Here is a 22,451-nt window from a genome sequence, read left to right as displayed (position 1 = left end):
AGAATTAGGTTTTGTGATTTGAGAAAGAATGTGTTTTGGGAAGAAGATGAAGATGAAAGGGGGTTGGGTAAGGGTGGGGTGGGGTTGGGTAGAATAGGTTGACATTTTCATTTTGTTCTTTTTCTTTTTAAAAATATTAGATATAAAAAGTGTTTGAAATAATTTTAAACAATTTTTTTTCTTCATAATTTTCGCATCCTAGTGCCACATGTTATTTTTTAATTAGCCGTTTCGCCACGTCACCGCAAGTGTATCACACACTCTTCATATATTTTGCTGATTATCAAAAAATGCCTAATAGGAACAATTTTTGAATTGATAAAAGTGTTCAACAGGTACTAATCTTAGCTGAGGTGTCTAAGTGAATTATGCGGACAACTTTAAAGGGGCGCTGATGACTTAAGTCTAATATTATTCATCACACATGAAATTCTTACATTACAAATATTGCATACATGGTACATATACTAAACCACCCTTCAAAGAAAAATTAAAAGTCCTTATTGGTGCAGATAATTACTACCCATAAAATCTAACATTACATTTATTTAAAAATGCATTTAAGCTCAAGTTTTTCTTCCCATTTCATATTTTAGCCTTTTTATAATTTTGAAGATAACTTAATAAATTTTCCACATAATTATTTTGTCGTGTCTCATCACAAAAAAGATTTTTCGCCTCTTTAATCTTTTTTCGATAAATCTCACCCTCTTTTTCAACAAGTACCAAACTCAGTGACTTAGCCAACGAGTCATGATTGAACAACCCGTCACGATCGTCTCTTGGTATTGAATACGCCATCTTCTTCTCTTCCAACAACCTAGCATTTAGCCCTTGATCGGCCAAAAATGTTAAAAGAACCAATGGCTTCTCAAATTGTATTGCTTCAACTACTGAACTCCATCCTGAATGAGTCAAAAATACACCGACAGAGTCATGACTCAGTATCTTAAGTTGTGGCGCCCAACTCGTGCACACAATTCCCCTTCCGTTTGTGCGATCTTCGAACCCTTCTGGTAGTTGAATCAATTCATCATCAGATTCCCCTCTTTTAGTTCTTAAAACCCAGAAAAATGGTAACCCAGAGAGCTCTAACCCGAACGCCAACTCGGTGAGTTCGTTTTGACTCGGTTTTACCTTCGCTACCAAATGCAACGTAAATCACTTTCCCCTTTTTCTTGCTCATCAAGCCACTGTTTTATCTCTCTCCATGCATCAATCTTCGTGTTATCATCTTCATACATTGTCGTCGGAAGTTGGCCCACCGGAAAAACCGGTTTCCGGTGGATATCTCCGACAAGTTTCAACCATTCTGGTTCAAATTCTGAACAGCTTCTCACAAGCAAAAAATCACAGTTTTCAACAGATTTATATATGCGGAACAAATCAGAAACGTTCTCTTCCTCACCCTTAATGGTAGCTTCGAAGATTTTCGAAACTTCGAAAAGCTTGTAAGCAACTGTGGTTTCAAACGGCACCCATTTTGGGGGAACAGTGAATTCCTCCGGCGTCGTCCGAATTTCATAATCATTGTTCGATCCCGGTACAGGTCCGGTGAACCATATGACCAAAAGCTAGCCATGGAAATACTGCGATATGCAGTTTTTTGCTGTTTTCCGCCATTTTGGTGTGTGGTATAGAGCTCTGTTTTTTTTGTGTGTGATTGATGCAATTGGAGATACAATTTATAACAATTAGGCCATCTATATCAATTATTCACGTGCTTATACTTCTGAAAATAGTTGATCAATTTTAAAATACATGAAATATTGAAAACACTTCTAAACTCGGTATGACTTATTAGTTTTATCTTCAAATTATGGACAATCTTCAAAACACTCATTTACTTGATTAACTGAACTTAAATACACCTCCAATCTTACGACATGAGTGAAATACACTCCTAAATTCTCGCCATGTTTAGGATATCTTCGACACTTCTCTCAGCTTTTTATTAAGAATCACATGCTTCTACAATAGCTCGTGACCATTTGATATGTCATGTGGCAGATTGAAATGTATCTAAGTTTAGTTAGTCAAGTAGAGAAGTGTTTTTAAGATTATCAATAGTTCAGGGACGCAATTAATAATTTGTGCTAAGTATGATTGTTCAAAATCGAACCGAAATCGATAATTCGAACCGAATTTTTTTATTGATTTATTGATAATGGTTTAGTGGTTTAACGATTTTTATAATGATTTTGATTTTCTTAATTATCAGATTATCGATTCTTAACCGTTTTAGATTTTTTTCTTAATGGGTTAACAGATAACCCGATAGTAAATTAAAGCCCTTGACTTAGGATTTAGTATCATATTTTTATTTTTGGCCGTCTCAAAATTTCAATAATATGTTATTGTTGCTTTTGAGCAAGAATGTATTCTCCATATAATTATCTTGTCTTCGCTCGTCACAAAAAAAATTGCCTCTTTAATCTTTTCTCGATAAATCTCACCCTTTTTTTCAACAAGTACCAGACTCACTGACTCAGCCACCAAGTCATGAGTGAACTATCTGTCACAATCATCTCTTGGTATCAAATACGCCATCTTCTTCTCCTCCAATAACATAGAATTTATCCCTTGATCGGACGAAAATGTTAAAAGAATTAGTGGCTTCTTCATTTTTTTTAAGATAACCAACAAGTTCTTCTAGTATAAGGCTACAAGTACGGAAACGAACAAAAATTTATTAAAAAGAAAACTCAATAATAGAATATAGGTGGGAGAATATTTTTATCCTGGTGTCTACTCTACACCCAAAGAATTGGACAAGTCTATATATAGTCTAATAAAAAAAAAGAGCTAATGTTGGAAGAGTAAAGATAGTGTAACAATCGTTAAAGGTTGTATTAATGGGTTGTTGTAGTTGCATGTAAAATTCGAATCGATCAATAAATCGAATTGAAAAATATGTTATTGGGTTATTGAGTTAACGGGTTTTAAATGATTTTATTAAAAAAATTATTGAGTTATCAGTTTTTAGTATTACTCAATAACCCATTAAGACGATAATAAGTTACTACTATACCCTTCATAAATATTAAATATTAATAATTTAACATAACTAGACACTATATGAGTACTTTGCACTACGTTCTACACACTTCACACATCATAGTACTTCTACTTTACATCAGAAATTTCATATTATGTTTTGGTTGTAACATGTTGTTGTAGCCTTTGTACTACACTTACTCTTATTGATGCAATTTCTTATATTTCTTGTTTCACTATATCAAAGCATTTATAGCTGATTTGTTTGTCTCACTGTATCGTGCCAAATTGTTAGAGAAGTGAGAAATCATATATTTATTTTATGAGCATTTTCTTATTGGATAAACCAAAAATCAAACTGTGAATGACCAAAAATCAATAAAGAATATATTATTAATTTGTTATTGATTTAGAATATTTAAAAACCAAAAATCAATAAACCAAACCGATAATACATAAATCGAATCGAACCGACCGATACCCTAATTGCATGTATGATAAGTTGACCTTCCTAACACCTTGTTGGGATGGTTGTTAATTGTTATCTATTGTATTATATTGTTAGTTTAAATTTCATATTTGATTGTTATCTAAAATTTAATTGTATTGCATCGTTTAAATTCATAGTAACTCTACCATACAACTTACATTTCTTATAGGTTTATTATTCAAATTATTGATATATGATATTATGTAACGATAAAAAATAATATAATACAATACAATATGAAACATTATAAAACATTACTATGTTACATCCTAAAAGAACACTCAAAATGCAAGTGAATATATGAGATTTTTAATAGCATTTTCTAAGTGGCAAACAATCAACCAACCATCAATATAAATGTACATACTAAACTGATTTGACAAAACCAATATAATAATATAGTAATCAAGCCAGAATTTTTAAAAAATAATTAATTCTGACCTTAGATCATGAAATAGAGCTCTACAAAACACACAAAAATGGCGTAAAACAGAAAAAAAAATACATATGTCAGTATTTTCATAATCATTGTTCAATCCCGGCATAGGTCCGACGAAACCCAGAAATACGGCGATGAATATGCTGAAATAACACGATGGAATATTGAATTTCGAAAAAATTGAAGGAACCAGTAAGAAGCAAAATAAAAGATTATAAAAGCTAGCCTTGTAAAGAGTGACGCACTACATAAATATTCATCAAACATTCAAACTATTATTCATCACATAGGTAATTCTTACATTATAAATATTGCATAGCTAGTACATAAATTAAACCACCCTTCAAATAAAAATTAAAAGTCCTTATTAGTGCAGATAATCAATTAACTTGAAATTACAATTATTTAAAGGTGCAATTAAACTCAAAAGTTTTTTCTCCCATTTCATATTTTAGTCTTTTTATAATTTTGAAGATAACTTAATAAATTTTCCACATAATTATTTTGTTTTGTCTCGTTACAAAAAAGATTTTTCGCCTCTTTAATCTTTTTCGATAAATCTCACCTTCTTTTTCAACAAGTACCAAACTCAATGACTCAGCCACCGAGTCACAAGTGAACGACCCATCACGATCATCTCTTGGTATTGAATACGCCATCTTCTTCTCTTCCAACAACCTAGCATTTAGCCCTTGATCGGCCAAAAATGTTAACAGAACCAATGACTTCTAAAATTGTATTGCTTCAACAATTGAACTCCATCCCGAATGAGTCAAAAATCCAATTGGGCCATTTATATATATTTCTCCTTATCAAATCATTCAAGTGTGTATACTTTCCGTGTTCACTTTTTACTTTTTGCTTATTTGGAAAATAGATGATCACTTCTAATAGACTAAAAATATAAAAAATGGAAAAGGGTCAAAAATACTTTATAGTATGTGAAATAGATCATTTATATTCTTCATTACATTTTGGAATAAAAAATGTCCCGCCGTTATTATAAGAGACCACAAATACCCTCAAAAGTTAACTACCTAAATTTTTAGTGTGCAAAAAGAACTTGACCTTTAGCGGTCGCCACAAAATCTAAAAATATTGCCACTAAAGGTTATGAGTAATTTTTAGTGACGACTATGGCCGCAAAAGTCATTCGCTAGTGAAACCTATTTTTTCAACAAAAAATATATGATAATTAGATTTTGGTTGCAACCTAATTTTCTAAAATAAATAACTTGCACTATAAATGTTAAAAACATCCAATATTATTACGAAAATAATCAAAATTACTTCTCGATTCAAATCTCCTACTACATAGTGCATTATTGTACATTTTATGCATTTACATATGACATTAAAATAAAACATATAGTGTCTTCAAAATCCTCCTTAATCGATATTATTTTTTGGTTTTTTTAAGAACAATGAAGAAAAAGAACACAAAACCATAAAAACACTCCTAAATCGGCATGAATTATTAATTTTATAATATATGAAGTACTGAAAACATTTCTAAATTAGCGGTGCAAATTATTAAATTTATCTCTAAACAATTGATAGTCTTAAAAACACTGATATACTTGACTTATTGAACTTAAATATACCCCAATTTTGTAACATGAGTGAAATACACTCTTAAATTCTCACCAAGTTTTTGAATGTTTTTAGCACTTCTCTCGACTTTTTGTTAAGAGTTTCATGCTCCTACATACAATAGTTTGAGACCATTTGATATGTCATGTGACATATATGGGGTGTATCTTTCTTAAGCTTAATATGACAGTAATTTTTTAGCACAACTATTCAAGTCAACTTTCGCATTACTATTTCTCATCGATATAATATTGAATATCTCTACTTATAAAAGCCTAAATAGAAAAATCTTGACTTAGTGATCAGTAAAGTAATTTGAGTATCATGAAAAACTTGGTGTAGAACTAAGCCAAAAGTGGATAATACGTGGAGTTAGGTCATGAAAATATATGAATCCATAACTTAAAAAGTATAATTCGTTTGGTTATCAAATTCAAATTTCGAATCCATCTTCGAATATAAAGAGGCAACGAATTAAACTTCATTTCAGGTAAACAATGGAAATTTAATGAGTTTAACTTATATATGCTAACAATACTACAAGTATTTTTACACTATCTATATATTTTAATATGTAATAGCACACACTCTTTACTTTGACTTTTGATATGCCTAAACATTTCGAGGCCTATTTTTTTTTTTTCATTTCTCACTCGATGTTTGACAATTGTTCATTATAAGACATATGAGCACGATCATGTCTACCTTATTTTATTCAAGAAGATTAGAAAATAATATTGAAAAAAATTATGTTGTCTCTTCTTGTTTATCTATGTGAGGTTGTGACTTCGTTATATAGTCACATTTTCTCAATTTAAGCTAAAGATCAAGTATTTTATTACGAAATGACTAATGTTTATATGTTTATTTTGAGATTTTGAACTAGTTTCTAACTTTCAATTTCCATAGGTATTGATCGATGATGACACACAATAACATGAAACACGAGTAATATCTTTTCATAAGGTTTGAGATTTTGCAGCTTATTGAATTTAATATGTATAAACAAAAGATACGATAAGCAATTCTTGCATTACAAATATTGCATAGCTGGTACATAAGTTAAACCACCTTTCAAATAAAAATTAAAATCCTTATTGGTGCAAATAATTAATACCATATAAAATAAGTGTACATAAATTAACCAGAAATTACAACTAATTAAAGGTTCGTTTAAACTCAAGTTTTTCTTCCCATTTCATATTTTAGTCTTTTTATAATTTTGAACATAACTTAATATATTTTCCACATAATTATCTTGCCTTCTTTCGTCACAAAAGATATTTTTCGCCTCTTTAATCTTTTCCCGATAAATTTCACCCTGTTTTTCAACAAGTACTAGACTCACTGACTCAGCCACCGAGTCACGAGTGAACGACCCATCACGATCATCTCTTGGAATCAAATACGCCATCTTCTTCTCCTCCAGTAGTGTAGCATTTATCCCTTGATCAGACGAAAATGTTAAAAGAACCAATGGCTTCTCGAATTGTATTGCTTCAACTACCGAACTCCATCCCGAATGAGTAAAAAATCCACCCACTGAGTCATGACTTAGTATCTTAAGTTGTGGGGCCCAACTCGTGCACACAATACCCCTTCCCTTTGTTCGTTCTTCAAAACCTTCTGGTAATTGAATTAATTCATCATCGGATTCTCCTCTTTTATTTATCAAAACCCAAAAAAATGGCAACCCGGAAAGCTCTAACCCGAGTGATAACTCAATGAGTTCGTTTTGACTTGGTTTTGCCTCGCTACCAAATGCCACGTAAATCACTTTCCCCTTTTCTTGCTCATCAAGCCATAGTTTTATCTCTGTCCATGCATCGATCTTCGTGTTGTCATCTTCATAAGTCGTTTTCGGAAGTTGGCCCACCGGGAAAACCGGTTTCCGGTGAATATCTCCGACAACTTTCAACCATTCTGGTTCAAATTCCGAACAACTCCTCACAAGCAAAAAATCAGAGTGTTCGATAGCTTTATAAATACGAAAAATATCAGAAACATTCTCTTCATCACCCTTCACGGAAGCTTCAAAGATTCTCGAAATTTCGAAAAACTTGAAAGCAACGGTGGTTTCAAATGGAACCCATTTTGGGGTAACTGTGTATTCCTCAGGCTTCATTCGAATTTCATAATCATTGTTCAATCCCGGCACGGGTCCCATGAAACCCATAGACGCAGCGATGGAAATGGTGAAATAGGCCGTTGGAATGTTGAATTTTGAAGCAATTGAAGGAATCCAGTAAGAAGCAAAATCGAAGAATATACAATCAGGAGCTGAATCTTCGAGGAACTTAGCTATGGGTTCTTTGTGTCCATCTTGAGCAATTTTGAGGTACGCTACTTGCTCATAAGGTAAATCAATAGTGGCTTCTGCATTTTTCGGTAAATTTTCAATGTGGGGCAGAGGAATTTTGACGAAATTCAAGAAGGGGGCGAGATTTGGTGGAAGTTTTGGAAGACGATCGATATTTCTAGGAGTAGAAATGAAAGAAATTTTGTGACCCTTCTGAGCTATGAGCTTTGAAAGCTCAAAATACGGAATCATATGACCAAAAGCTAGCCATGGAAATACTGCAATATGCAATTTTTTGCTTTGTTCCCCCATTTTTGTGTATTATTTCCCAACAACTCTACACTATAAATAAGATTTAGGGTGGTTGAAATAAGTGAAATTGAACTTTTTTTACTTATTTTTCTATGTTTAGTATATAAACTAATTATTTTTACTTCCATTAAATGAGTCACTTTTTAACAAAGTTGAAGAATATATCAACTTTTTTTCTAAAATTTAATAATGAAATTACTTACATATTAGCAAAAAATAGTACTGACAAATTAAATAAATATTAGTACAATAATACTATTTCAATTTATTGGGACAACCACCAAAGGACAATAATAGAGAGAACCAAAGGACAAATTAAATAAATATTAGTACAATAATACTATTTCAATTTATTGGGACAACCACCAAAGGACAATAGTACTGACAAATTAAATAAATATTATAAAGGTACAATTCCTCTTTTATCCTTATTGATCCTACTTAATCTTAAAATAATACTCCAATACATTTATAAGGAGAGAGAAAAAATAGTCTACTTTTTAAAGGGCAATTTGGTAAATATTTCAAAGTCTTCATTTATTTCTTAAACTCCGTGCCCGGTCAAATATTGCCACATAAAATGGGATGGAGGGAGTATTATTATTATTATTATTATTATTTATTATTTATTATTTATTATTATTATTATATATATATATATATATATATATTTATTTATTTATTTTTATTTTATTATTATTATTTTTATTTTTTTAAAATAAAAGTTTGGTTCTTCGGTACACCGAAGTTTTGAGACCCTTACACCGAACCGAAGAACCGAACTTTCGAAAAAATAACATCGACACCGATCGAAGCGAAAAACCAAAGAACCGAATTAGTTCGGTTCGATTCGGTTTTCCAGTATTTATGCCCACCCCTAAACTTAACTATAGATGTAGTATAGACTAACTATTTATTAACCTAATCTTTTTCGAATATTTATTAGGCTAATTAAAGAAGAAGGAAAAGGATGAGAAATAGTTAAAGAGGATATGGATTATGATGAAGGAGGTGATTTCGGAGGCAAAGATGAGTTTATTGCAAGTAATTTTACTTTTTTCTATTTAATTCCGACCAACTCAATTTTTTCTCTAAATAGTCCTAAATTTTAGATATGAAATCCGCTTAAATATTTTGAGTTTTTTTATTTCTAATTCACTCGAAACTATTCATGTTTGCGATACGTCAAAGTTTAAATCAAGCTTTAAAACTTTAATGGTAATTGGTTGATCACGAAAGAAGAATGTGTTAGAAAAATAATAGGAAATATAATTGAAGAAGAAGGTGGTTTTGAGGCATGTAATCACTTTCTTTAAAAAGATATTGTCCATATACATATTGAGGTAAAAACAAACAATTATCGTCAAGAATATAACAAAGCCCTTTTGTAATGATCCTAAATATTTTTTTTAGAAATTATCATAAAAATTACCGTTTTATCCCTCCCGATAGTTGTTCCGAGTCATTTATGATCAGTCGGTGAAGTTGGTTTGAAAAATTTAAACTATTTGATAATTACGTTTATTTAATTGATGGATATTTATTAAATAATTATTTTATTTAGTTGATAGTTAATATACTAAATTGATAATTTATGTAATAGCTTATATCACTTGGCCCATAGTTAATGGACTAAGACGTGAGGAATTGATGGTGGCTGGAAATTTGACCCTGCTGGATTGGGTGCTTCGTGTTATTTCTACTTTTCCGTTGATTTCGATTTCGTAGTTTCTTTTCATGATTTTTACATTTGATACAAGTTTGAAATAGTGAGTTAAGTAATTAAATATTAGGTGTATGATATTATACGAATGACATTTGAGTTATGTTATTTGGAGTAGTTGAAATTTAACCCTAGACTTAAAGTTCAGGAAATATGAGATTTGTGTTATTGGTTAGAATCAAGATTTAGAAACTTTATTATAAATTCGGGTGAGTTTTGGGTCTAAGCTATACATATAGCAATATGGTTGTTGTTAGTTTCAAAATCTTATTGTGATTATTTATTTGAATAGATTGAATTGATCTAGAAGTCCAACGAAAGGGGAAGGCTCAAGTTTCAGAGTGATTGTTTGACCATTTGAGGCAAGTGGATTTCTAAACTCTTGTTAAGTGTATGGAATCGTGTATTTTCTTGTGGTATGTGTTGGAGAGTAATGGGACTTGGTGATGAGTTTACTTGTCCATATTGAATAATTCTAATGATGAAAAAGGGTAACAAAAGGCAAATGTGATTAATTGTTGGTGTGTGATGTGTTGAGAATGGTTTTTGAAAGGCTTATTGATTCATTGTTCATGTTGTATCACGATTGTGTTGTTGTGAATTGTGCAATGTTATGAAAATGGTCATCTCCTAATTATTTGTGTGAATATGTCATTTGTATTGTTCTGAGACATGGTTGTGACAAGTGTTATGTGAATTGAGAAAGAATAAGAAATTAAAGAGGATGTATCATTTCGAGGGACGTGTCGCGCACCGTGACAGATACTATATTTCGAGGGACGTGTCGCGCCCCGCGACAGATACTATATTTCGAGGGACGTGTCACCCACCGCGACGGATGCATGGACAAATATGTCCCCCATGGGTCCCACACTGAGAGAGATCGGGTGTGTATCTTTAGGTCAGACATGGAAACCTATACTTGACATTGCATTGCACATCTTTATCATTGGTGAACTTGATCTTGTATGTTGTTGATCTTGTGAGTGCCTTTTTGTGGATGTTGTGATTGATAAATATTGAGTCTATTGTTGAGAACATGAAATTGTTAGGGTGTTGTTGTTGAGCTGTGTGCTTTGTGAATTGTGAGTTTTTAGGTTGAGCGATTTTTATGTAGGTTATAGTTGTGGAGGTTCAGTTGGAATGTAAGGAGTACCCGTTCTATTCCCTTAGCTTGTGTTTAGAAGTTTGCTTGCTGAGTACCGTGTGGTTTGGTACTCACTCCTTGCTTCTACATTTTTGTAGGTTACTAGCCCGGATCTTTGTGATACTATTTCTCTTCTCTTCTTGTCTCTGGTTTCTTGTGGAGGTTTGTGAGATAGTTGTTTTAATCTCAGCTGAACTTCTTTCTCCTTAGTTATGATCTTGTTCAATTCTAGAAACAATGTCATTTGAGACTTGTATTTTTCTTTTAATTCAATTGTAATACTTTAGAGGATTGTACACGTGATAACCAGATTTTGGGGGTTTAATTAAGTTGACTTTGTTTTCCGCACTATTTTGTAGTATTAAACTTGTATTCTCATTTTACTTCTGCATTCACCGTATCAGTTGGGTTTTAGGTTGATTTGTCTTGGAGGAATAAGACGAGTGTCATTTTTGGGTCGTGACACCTTTGTTTATACACACAAATTTTTCTTAGGCTACTTCAAGAGAGTTGTTATATTTATAGAACTTAAGAGATGACTTTTCATAAGAGTCATGTTCTTTCATGAATATATGACTTTTCATAAGAGTCGTGTTATTTCATGAATATATGACATTTCATAAGAGTCATGTTCTTTCATTAACAAGTCACTTTTCATAAAGGTCGTGTTCTTTCATAAACAAATAATTTTTCATAACAGTCATATTCTTTCACGAACATATGTGTCTGTTCAATTTAAGACCTCTATTTATTACCAAATAAAAAAAATATAATGAAGGAAGATTGAAAGCAACAACGAGAAAAGGAAGAAGAAGTCATTAATAGCTAAAGTGCGAGGAAGAAGAGGAAGTGGTAAATTTGGGCCAATTTTCTTTAAATAAGATGGTTGAGCGACCATTTTGCTTAATTATTCCCTCAATAATTGTGATTTCAGATCAATTTATATATATCTCGATTATTTTATTGGGTATCAATTATCTCCACGAATAAAATATTCTTCTTTTTCTTTTTTATGTATTATACAAACAAAATACATATTAGTCGCATTTCTAAACAAATCAACAATGCAAAAATAGGTAAGAGTTAATGTGAGAATAATTTATCCAAATTAAAATATTAATCTAAGTTAAATATAAGTCAATCAAACGATTGTACTAAAATTATGATACTCATGAGTGCTTACTATTAGTCACGGCTAGTAAAGAATATGATTTAAGCCAAAAATTAAAGTATGCTTTAGCTACTAAGTGTCAAAACAACTGATAGACTTACTTCAAACTAGAAGCTTAAACTCAAATATTAAAATGAATCTAATTATTAGTCCCCGGGGAAGGCTCCCCACAACCTTTGTCAATCTCGTCCTATCCTACCTTGAACTAAAACTCAAAAATTAGGACACATAACTATTAAAGGATAGATGTCAAAACAAACTTCTGAAGGTCGCACCTAAAATCTGAAAAAATTACTTGAGAACTAATTGGATACCTTGAAGTTAACTTGTGTGGGCATAGCCTTATTGGATTTTTGAGAAGGGGTGATTTGCAGAAAAAAGAATAGATGATAGGTAGATTCTACTATTTGGTTAGGATGAAAGAGTGGGTTTGAAGGAAGGACAAGATTTAAGTAGAGTTGACAAAGTTCTTAAAATGAGGTGTACCTGACATCTTAGGTGAATTTCACGTTGAAATAAGAGAGAAAAGTAAATACAACTCAAAAGCTACTATATATAACGATATTGTCCAAGCTTTTTTCATGCAACTCAAAATCTACCATTACTCTCTAATGCAAGTACCAAATACTCTGCTTATAAATACATAGATACATAAAAGAGAAATTACTAATGTCTGTTTATTTTGAGATTTGAATTGTCTCCTTGTATGTATTACTTGATGGTGACACCCAAAAACATGAAACATGTAATACCTTTCCGTATAGTTTGAAAATTTTTGTGGCTTATTAAATTTTATTTATTTATGTATATAAATAAACGATACTACATATTTTTAGTGTTTAATTTATTTATATAACAAGCACTATAAACTGCGCAAAAAGTTTTTTAATATTTGAATCAGAAATATCATATTTTCCTACGTTATATTCAATTAAAATATATCATAATTTTTAGTGTTCAAATTAACTTTGCTGACAAGTTTAAGAGATTATTTATGTATTTCACCGTTAGCTAAATGCAAAAAAATAACCTCAACAACTAACAATACTTATATTACATTATTTTATCAAAGTATTATTCATCACATAGATAATCATTACATAATGGTACATAAATTAAACCATTCCACAAATTAAAATCAAAGCAGCATTGGCACTTTTACAATATATTTCGTTTTGTTTGTTACGTAAAAGAAAAAGCAGGTTATTTTTCTTCCAATTTATATTTTAGTCTTTTTTATAATTTTGAAGATAATTTAATAAACTCTCCACATAATCATTTTGTCTTCTCTCATCACAAAAAAGATTTTTCGCCTCTTTAATCTTTTTTCGATAAATCTCACCCTTTTTTTCAATAAGTACCAAATTTAGTGACTCAGCCACCGAGTCACGAGTGAACGACCCATCACGATCATCTCTCGGTATCGAGTACGCCATCTTCTTCTCCTCTAATAACCTAGCATTTATTCCTTGATCGGCCAAAAATGTTAAAAGAACCAATGGCTTCTCAAATTGTATTGCCTCAACTACTGAACTCCATCCCGAATGAGTCAAAAATCCACCCACTGAGTGATGACTCAGTATCTTAAGTTGTGGGACCCAACTCGTGCACACAATCCCCCTTCCCTTTGTTCGATCTTTGAACCCTTCTGGCAATTGAATTAATTCATCATCGGATTCCCCTCTTTTAGTTCTTAATACCCAAAAAAATGGTAACCCGGAAAGCTCTAGCCCAAGTGATAACTCAGTGAGTTCGTTTTGACTCGGTTTCGCCTCACTACCAAATGCCACGTAAATCACTTTCCCCTTTTCTTGCTCATCAAGCCATAGTTTTATCTCTCTCCATGCATCAATTTTTGTGCTGTCATCTTCATACGGAGTTGTCGGAAGTTGACCCACCGGAAAAACTAGTTTCCGGTGAATATCTCCGACAACTTTCAACCATTCTGGTTCAAATTCTGAACAGCTCCTCACAAGCAAAAAATCACAGTTTTCAACAGATTTATAATAACGAATAATATCAGAAACGTTCTCTTCCTCTCCTTTCATGGACGCTTCGAAGATTCTCAAAACTTCGAAAAGCTTGAAAGCAACGGTGGTTTCAAATGGCACCCATTTTGGGGGAACGGTGTATTCCTCCGGCGTCTTCCGAATTTCATAATCATTGTTCAATCCTGGCTCAGGTCCGGTGAAACCTAGAACCGCAGCGATGAATATGCTAAAATAACCGGTCGGAATGTTGAATTTTGAAGCAATGGAAGGAATCCAATAAGAAGCAAAATCGAAGATTATAAAATCAGGAGCCGAATCTTCGAGAAACTTAGCTATGGGTTCTTTGAGTCCATCTTGAGCAATTTTGAGGTACTTTACTTGCTCATAAGGCAAATCAATAGTGGCTTCTGCATTTTTCGGTAACTTTTCAACGTGGGGCAGAGGAATTTTGACGAAATTTATGAAGGGGGCGAAATTTGGTGGAAGTTTTGGGAGACGATCAATATTTTTTGGAGTAGAAATGAATGAAATTTTGTGACCCTTACGAGCTATGAGCTTTGAAAGCTCTAAATACGGAATCATATGACCAAAAGCTAGCCATGGAAATACTGCAATATGCAACTTTTTGCTATTTTCCGTCATTTTTTTTTTGTGTGTGATGCTATTAGAGGTAGGTATTTTAATTAGCAACTAGCCAAACATTATATATTTATCAATTTCAAGAAAAGTCCAATTAATTAGCCCATTGGAATATCTATATTTAAATATTTGTCCTTATAGAATAATTGAAGTGGATATAATTTTATATTGATCGTTGATTGTATTTTCCACCCACTAAATGATTTTAAAATCTTGCGTGCATTATTGACCATTATGGATTATTTTTTTCCAAATAAAGCAAACTCGATGCTTTCATGACCAATTTACAAGTTACAACACACCAAAAAAGAAATTTTCTGTTTTGTTATAAATATGTCGGAAAAAGGTTAAAATTATCTTTGAATTATACGAAATAGATCATTTATATCTTCGATTATATTTTGGGATCAAAGATGCCTCGTCGTTATTTCAAGAGACCACAAATATCTTTAAGAGTTGGAAACGCTTAGGTGAAAGAATTAGTCCTATATGACAGCACATCACAAAAAAATTAGTTTATTAACTCTTGAGAATATTTATAATATCTTGGAATAATAACGAATATTTTTATCTAAAAATATAATAAAAGATATATATTAAATGATCTATTTCACAGTGGGAACTTTGAACTTTGACCCTCAAAATGCAAGTAGATTGATAGTAGCATTTTAAAATCGTTTTTCTTGGAAAAATCACCAACTATATATTAAAATAATTTGATACTATTCGATTCGATAACACAATATAAGAATAAAAAAATACAATTGGGAGTTGAAAAATAATTCTTTCTAATCTTAACAATTGGACTAATCTTGAGATTCATGAATTTATGAAGTCCATGAATCAGAGCTCTACATATCATACAAAAATGGCGGAAAACGGCAAAAAATTGCATATTGCATTATTTCCATGGCTAGCTTTTGGTCATATGATTCCGTATTTAGAGCTATCAAAGCTTATAGCTCAAAAGGGTCATAAAATTTCATTTATTTCGACTCCTAGAAACATTGATCGTCTCCCAAAACTTCCATCAAATCTTACTCCCTTTTTCAATTTCGTCAAACTTCCGATGCCCCACGTGGAAAAGTTACCGGAAAATGCAGAAGCCACCATTGATTTACCTTATGAGCAAGTCAAGTACCTCAAACTTGCTCAAGATGCACTCGAAGAATCCATGGCTAAGTTTCTCGAAGATTCAGATATTGATTTTATACTATTTGATTTTACTTCTTATTGGGTTCCTTCAATTGCTTCAAAATTCAACATTCCGTCCGGATATTTCAGCATATTCATCGCTGCGTTTCTGGGTTTCACCGGACCTGTGCCGGGATTGAACAATGATTATGAAATTCGAATGACGCCGGAGGAATACACTGTTACCCCAAAATGGGTTCCGTTTGAAACCACAGTTGCTTTCAAGTTTTTTGAAGTTTCGAGAATCTTCGAAGCTTCCATGAAAGGAGAGGAAGAGAACATTGCTGATATTATTCGTTACTATAAATCTGTTGAAAACTGTGATTTTTTGCTTGTGAGGAGCTGTTCAGAATTTGAACCAGAATGGTTGAAAGTTGTCGGAGATATTCACCGGAAACCGGTTATTCCGGTGGGTCAACTTCCGACAACTCCGTATGAAGATGACAGCACGAAGATCGATGCATGGAGAGAGATAAAACTATGGCTTGATAAGCAAGAAAAGGGGAAAGTTATTTACGTTGCATTTGGTAGCGAGGCAAAACCGAGTCAAAATGAACTTACTGAGTTATCACTCGGGTTAGAGCTTTCTGGGTTGCCATTCTTTTGGGTTTTAAGAACTAAAAGAGGGGAATCCGATGATGAATTGATTCAATTACCAGAAGGTTTCGAAGAACGAACAAAGGGAAGAGGAATAGTGTGCACGAGTTGGGCACCACAACTCAAGATACTTAGTCATGACTCAGTGGGTGGATTTTTGACTCATTCAGGATGGAGTTCAGTAGTCGAGGCAATACAATTTGAGAAATCATTGGTTCTCTTAACATTTTTGGCTGATCAAGGGATAAATGCTAGGCTTTTGGAGGAGAAGGAGATGGCATATTCGATACCGAGAAATGATCAAGACGGGTCGTTCACTCGTGACTCAGTGGCTGAGTCATTGAATTTGGTACTCGTTAAAAAAGAGGGTTTTATTTATCGAGAAAAGATTAAAGAGATGAAAGATCTTTTCTGTGACAAGGAAAGGCAAAATAATTATGTGGAGAATTTTTTAAGTTTTCTTCAAAATTATGAAAAGATTAAAGCATGAAATGGGAAGAAACACTTGGGTTTTCATACACCTTAATTGTGATTTCAGATTAATTCATGTACACGTCAATTATTTTATGAAGTATTAAATAAATCAAGTTTGACCATGTGTGTGGTGCGCTCCTTGGCCCCTCTCTTATAAATAAATGATTTTGTGTGGGGTTACACTTTTTGGCTAAAAATATATGTCACATTTCTAAAAAAACATAATAAGGCAAAAATGGTACTAATGCTAGATTTACGTGCTATAGTCAAGTATAAGTTCATAAATGTGATTGTGTTAGAATCAGTGTACCCATGATGATAGCACCATTTTACACCAAACTCAGCTGCCATAGACTCAGCCATGTTACTATTATTACAGTTGACAGAAATGGAAAAAGCCATGATCAAGTCTCCCAACTATCTCTTACAATTCCACCAATGCCAGCCTTTCCAGTTTCATGCAAATAGCTACCATCTTTATTACTCTCTCCGTCCTATTTTATGTGACAACATTTGATCGGACACGGAGTTTAAGAAATAAATGAAGAGTTTGAAATCTTTACCAAATTGTCCCTTCAAAAAATAGTCATATTAAAAAATAGACTCACTTTTCTCTCTCCTCATAAATGTATTGAAGTACTACTAACTTTAAGATTAAGTGGAACTAACAAGGGTAAAAGAGGAATTGTACCTTTAAATACTTACCATATAAGAAAATGTGACATTGTTTTTGGAATTGACAAAAAAGGAAATGATATCACATAAAATGGTACGGAGGGAGTAATTTTTATATAGCCAACTGGTGGAAAACTCCATATGACTTGCTTCCATCTCTGATATGGTCTGAGTTTCTCCACTTTGTAACAAAAAGTTGGCCAGTGATTGATGTCTTGCAAATTTCCAGTTCGTTTTTGCCAAAACAAATTTGATATTCCAAAAAGTTTGATAACTCATCTTATTGTGCAGAAAATATCTTTGACCCCCATATTTATAAGGTGCAACACACCAAAATAGAAATTTTCTGTTTTGTTATAAATATGTCGGAAAAGGTCAAAATTTTCTCTGAATAATACGAAATAGATCATTTATATCCTCGTTTATATTTTGGGGGATCAAAGACGTCTCATCGTTATTTCAAGAAACCACAAATATCTTCAAGAGTTGGGGACGAATAGGTGAAAGGATTAGTCCTATATGACAGCACATCACAAAAAAATTAGTCTATTAACTCTTGAGAGTATTTGTAATATCTTGGAATAACAGCAAGATATTTTTATTCCAAAATATAACGAAAGATATAAATAATCTATTTCACATTGGACAACTTTGACCCTTTTGCCTTACTAAAAAGACACTCAAAATGCACGTAGATTGATAACATTTTAAAATCTTTTTCTTGGAAAAATCAACCAACTATATATTAAAATTTTTGATACGATTCGATTCAAAAAGACAATATAAGAATAAAAAAATACAATTGGGAATTGAAAAATAATTCTTTCTAATCTTAATAATTGGACTAATCTTGAGATTCATGAATATATAACGTCCATGAAACAGAGCTCTACATAGCATACAAAAATGGCGGAAAACAGCAAAAAATTGCATATTGCAGTATTTCCATGGCTAGCTTTTGGTCATATGATTCCGTATTTAGAGCTATCAAAGCTTATAGCTCAAAAGGGTCATAAAATTTCATTTATTTCGACTCCTAGAAACATTGATCGTCTCCCAAAACTTCCACCAAATCTTACTCCCTTTTTAAATTTCGTCAAACTTCCAATGCCCCATGTGGAAAAGTTACCGGAAAATGCAGAAGCCACCATTGATTTACCTTATGAGCAAGTGAAGTATCTCAAACTTGCTCATGATGCACTCAAAGAATCAATGGCTAAGTTTCTCGAAGATTCAGATATTGATTTTATACTATTTGATTTTGCTTCTTATTGGATTCCTTCAATTGCTTCAAAATTCAACATTCCGACAGGTTACTTCAGCATATTCATCGCTGCGGTTCTAGGTTTCGTCGGACCTGAGCCGGGATTGAACAATGATTATGAAATTCGGAAGACGCCAGAGGAATACACCGTTCCCCCAAAATGGGTGTCGTTTGAAACCACCGTTGCTTTCAAGCTTTTCGAAGTTTTGAGAATCTTCGAAGCTTCCATGAAGGGAGAGGAAGAGAACGTTTCTGATATTTTTCGTATCTATAAAGCTGCTGAACACTCTGATTTTTTGCTTGTGAGGAGCTGTTCGGAATTTGAACCGGAATGGTTGAAAGTTGTCGGAGATATCCACCGGAAGCCGGTTTTTCCGGTAGGCCAACTTTCGACAACAACGTATGAAGATGACAACACGAAAATCGATGCATGGAGAGAGATAAAACTGTGGCTTGATGAGCAAGAGAAGGGGAAGGTGATTTACGTGGCATTTGGTAGCGAGGCGAAACCAAGTCAAAATGAACTCACTGAGTTATCACTCGGGTTAGAGCTTTCTGGGTTGCCATTCTTTTGGGTTTTAAGAACTAAAAGAGGGGAATCCGATGATGAATTGATTCAATTACCTGAAGGTTTCGAAGAACGAACGAAGGGAAGAGGAATAGTGTGCACTAGTTGGGCGCCACAACTCAAGATACTGAGTCATGACTCAGTGGGTGGATTTTTGACTCATTCAGGATGGAGTTCAGTAGTCGAGGCAATACAATTTGAGAAATCATTGGTTCTCTTAACATTTTTGGCTGATCAAGGGATAAATGCTAGGCTTTTGGAGGAGAAGGAGATGGCGTATTCGATACCGAGAAATGATCAAGACGGGTCGTTCACTTGTGACTCAGTGGCTAAGTCACTGAATTTGGTACTCGTTAAAGAAGAGGGTTTTATTTATCAAGAAAAGATTAAAGAGATGAAAGATCTTTTCTGTGACAAGGAAAGGCAAAATAATTATGTGGAGAATTTGTTAAGTTTTCTTCAAAATTATGAAAAGATTAAAGCATGAAATGGGAAGAAACACTTGGGTTTTCATACACCTTTCAATAATTGTGATTTCAGATCAATTCATGTACACCTCGATTATTTTATGGAGTATTAAATAAATCAAGTTTGACCATGTGTGTGGTACGCTCCTTGGTCATCTCTTATAAATAATTGACTTTGTATGCGATTATACTTTTTGGCTAAAAATATATGTCGGATTTCTAAAAAAAATCAATAAGGCAAAAATAGGTAAGAGTTAATGAAAACATAATTTATCCAAAATATAACCCTGAGTCAAATATAAGTCGATTAATGTGATTGTGTTAGAGTTATGGAGTACCATGCTAGATTTACTGTCACACTCGTGGGTGCTTAATATCTTCCCACCTAGAAAATGATTTTAAAACGCTATGAATTCACTTGCATTGGTCATTATGAATATTGCAATATTTTCATGGCTAGCTTTTTGGCCATATGATTCCGTATTTGGAGCTTTCAAAGCTCATAGCTCGAAAGGGTTACACAATTTCCTTCATTTCTATTTCTAGAAACATGATCATCTCCCAAAACTTCCCCAAATATCGCCTCCTTCTTTAAGTTTCGTCAAAATTCCTCTGCCCCACGTCGAAAAGTTATCAGAAAATGCATAAGCCACCAATGATTTGCCTTACGAGCAAGTCATAAACCTCAAACTTGCTCAAGATGAACTCAAAACACATATGGCTAAGTTTCTTGAAGATTTAACTCCTGATTTTGTACTTTTCAATTTTACTTCAATTGCATCAAAATTCAACATTCCAATGAGCTTTTTAGCATATTCACTGCTAGCGCTACGTATCTGGGTTTCACCGGACTTGTACCATGATTGAACAACGACTATGAAATTCGGAAGATGCTAGAGGAATTCATCGTTTCCCCAAAATGGGTTCCGTTTGAAACTGGGGTTGCTTTCAAGGTATTTGAAGTTTGGAGAATCTACGAAGGTTGCAAGGACAGTGAGGCAGAGAACATTTTTTATATTTCTCGTATGTATAAGACTTTTGAAAACTATGACAATTGTGAGGATCGAGTTGTTCAGAATTTGAACCAAAATGACTAAAAGTATAGTGGATATTCACCAAAAATCGATGATCCCGGTGGGCCAACTTTCGATGACATCATATGAAGATGACAACACAAAAATCGAAGTGTGGAGAGAGATAAAACTATGGCTTGATGAACAAGAAAAAGAACAGTGATTTATGTGGCATTTTGGAGCAAGGCAAAACAAAGTCTAAAATGAACTCACTGGGTTACCATTCGGGTTAGAGTTTTCAAGGTTCCCCTTTTTCTGGGTTTTAAGAACTAAAAGAGGAGAATCTGATGATGAATTGATTCACTTATTAGAAGGTTTAAAAGAACGAACAAAAGGAAGAGGAATTGTATGCACGAGTTGGGCACCACAACTTAAGATATTGAGTCATGACTCAGTGGGTGCATGTTTTACTCATTTGGAACGGGGTTCAGTGGTTAACGCAATCCAATTAAAGAAATCATTATTTGTGTTAACATTTTTCACTGATCAAGGGATAAATGTTAGGTTTTTGGAGGAGGAGAAGATGACGTATTTAATACCGAGAAATGATTGGGATATGATCACTTGTGATGCGGTGGCTGAGTCACTGAGTTTGGTACCATTAAAAAAAGAGGGTGAGAATTCGTCTTCGACTATAAGAGGTAACAAATTTAACTTCATTTTAAGTAAACAATGAAAATTTAATGAGTTTATAATTCATATATGCTAACAATACTATAAATATTTTTATGCTATCAATATATAATCATTGGTGCGTGGTGATATTTAAAGAAGATTTTAAAACAATATTGAATAAAAGCAATTTTTTTTTGTTTTCTCTTCTTGTTTATCTACGTAGGCTGTAACTTTGTTTTGTTATTTATATGGGCCGGGTCACTTTTGGACCAAACTCGGATTCTGTTTTGGTCCTTTTAGAAAGGGTAAATTTTAATAAAATCTGGTCCTATCACTTTCTAATCCAAGTACTAAATAACTTGCTTATAAAACATAGAGAAAGTTTTTTCAAATTTGAATTAAAAATGTCATATGTTCATGTGTTATAATCGATCTAAATATGCCATAATTTGTTATCATCGTTATTAAAATAGATTAAGCTTTTTTCTTATATTTAAATGGCAAATAATTAAGAACACTAAATTCGTCTCTCACTATCTCCATCACTAATCACCCTTTTTTCATTTTTGCTCTCCGTAACCCATTGTGAGTTGTCACCATCATCAAGAGCCGAGCTAAGTGGGGTTCTGATGAACTCAATAGCTTTTTCGTGGATCCTGTATTTGTATTAGCAAGTTATATATATATATATATATATATATATATATATATATATATTATACA

At 32.9% G+C, this 22,451-nt stretch overlaps 4 protein-coding genes and 1 pseudogene across 4 annotated transcripts; 3 read left to right on the top strand and 2 right to left on the bottom strand.

The window, feature by feature from the left end:
* Positions 1-421: 421 nt before the first annotated feature.
* Positions 422-14,878, bottom strand: LOC102600168 (UDP-glycosyltransferase 91A1-like). The gene is given in 4 exon segments (XM_015311235.1): positions 422-1,137; positions 1,139-1,174; positions 1,176-1,366; positions 14,171-14,878. Coding segments are annotated over 4 exon segments (1,413 nt in total). The 5' UTR covers positions 14,805-14,878; the 3' UTR covers positions 422-585.
* On the bottom strand, positions 6,617-8,180 carry LOC107061633 (UDP-glycosyltransferase 91A1-like). Its single transcript, XM_015311234.1, has one exon. The coding sequence runs from the start codon at positions 8,128-8,130 to the stop codon at positions 6,718-6,720; it is 1,413 nt and encodes a 470-aa protein (XP_015166720.1). The 5' UTR covers positions 8,131-8,180; the 3' UTR covers positions 6,617-6,717.
* A 712-nt stretch (positions 14,879-15,590) lies between the features above and the next one.
* Positions 15,591-17,228, top strand: LOC102599831 (UDP-glycosyltransferase 91A1-like). Its single transcript, XM_006353095.2, has one exon. It carries the CDS (start codon positions 15,631-15,633, stop codon positions 17,080-17,082), a length of 1,452 nt encoding a protein of 483 aa, XP_006353157.1. The 5' UTR covers positions 15,591-15,630; the 3' UTR covers positions 17,083-17,228.
* Positions 17,229-18,584: 1,356 nt separating this feature from the next.
* On the top strand, positions 18,585-20,088 carry LOC107061632 (UDP-glycosyltransferase 91A1-like). The gene has a single exon (XM_015311233.1). The coding sequence runs from the start codon at positions 18,648-18,650 to the stop codon at positions 20,058-20,060; it is 1,413 nt and encodes a 470-aa protein (XP_015166719.1). The 5' UTR covers positions 18,585-18,647; the 3' UTR covers positions 20,061-20,088.
* Positions 20,089-20,448: 360 nt separating this feature from the next.
* LOC107061622 (UDP-glycosyltransferase 91A1-like) lies at positions 20,449-21,789 on the top strand (annotated as a pseudogene).
* The last annotated feature ends 662 nt before the right edge of the window (positions 21,790-22,451 follow it).

The sequence above is a fragment of the Solanum tuberosum genome, unplaced genomic scaffold, assembly GCF_000226075.1.
Source record: "Solanum tuberosum cultivar DM 1-3 516 R44 unplaced genomic scaffold, SolTub_3.0 scf00152, whole genome shotgun sequence".
Lineage (NCBI taxonomy): Eukaryota > Viridiplantae > Streptophyta > Magnoliopsida > Solanales > Solanaceae > Solanum > Solanum tuberosum.
The sequence above is the reverse complement of the archived record's forward strand: the minus strand, read 5'-3'. Positions and strand labels throughout refer to the sequence as shown.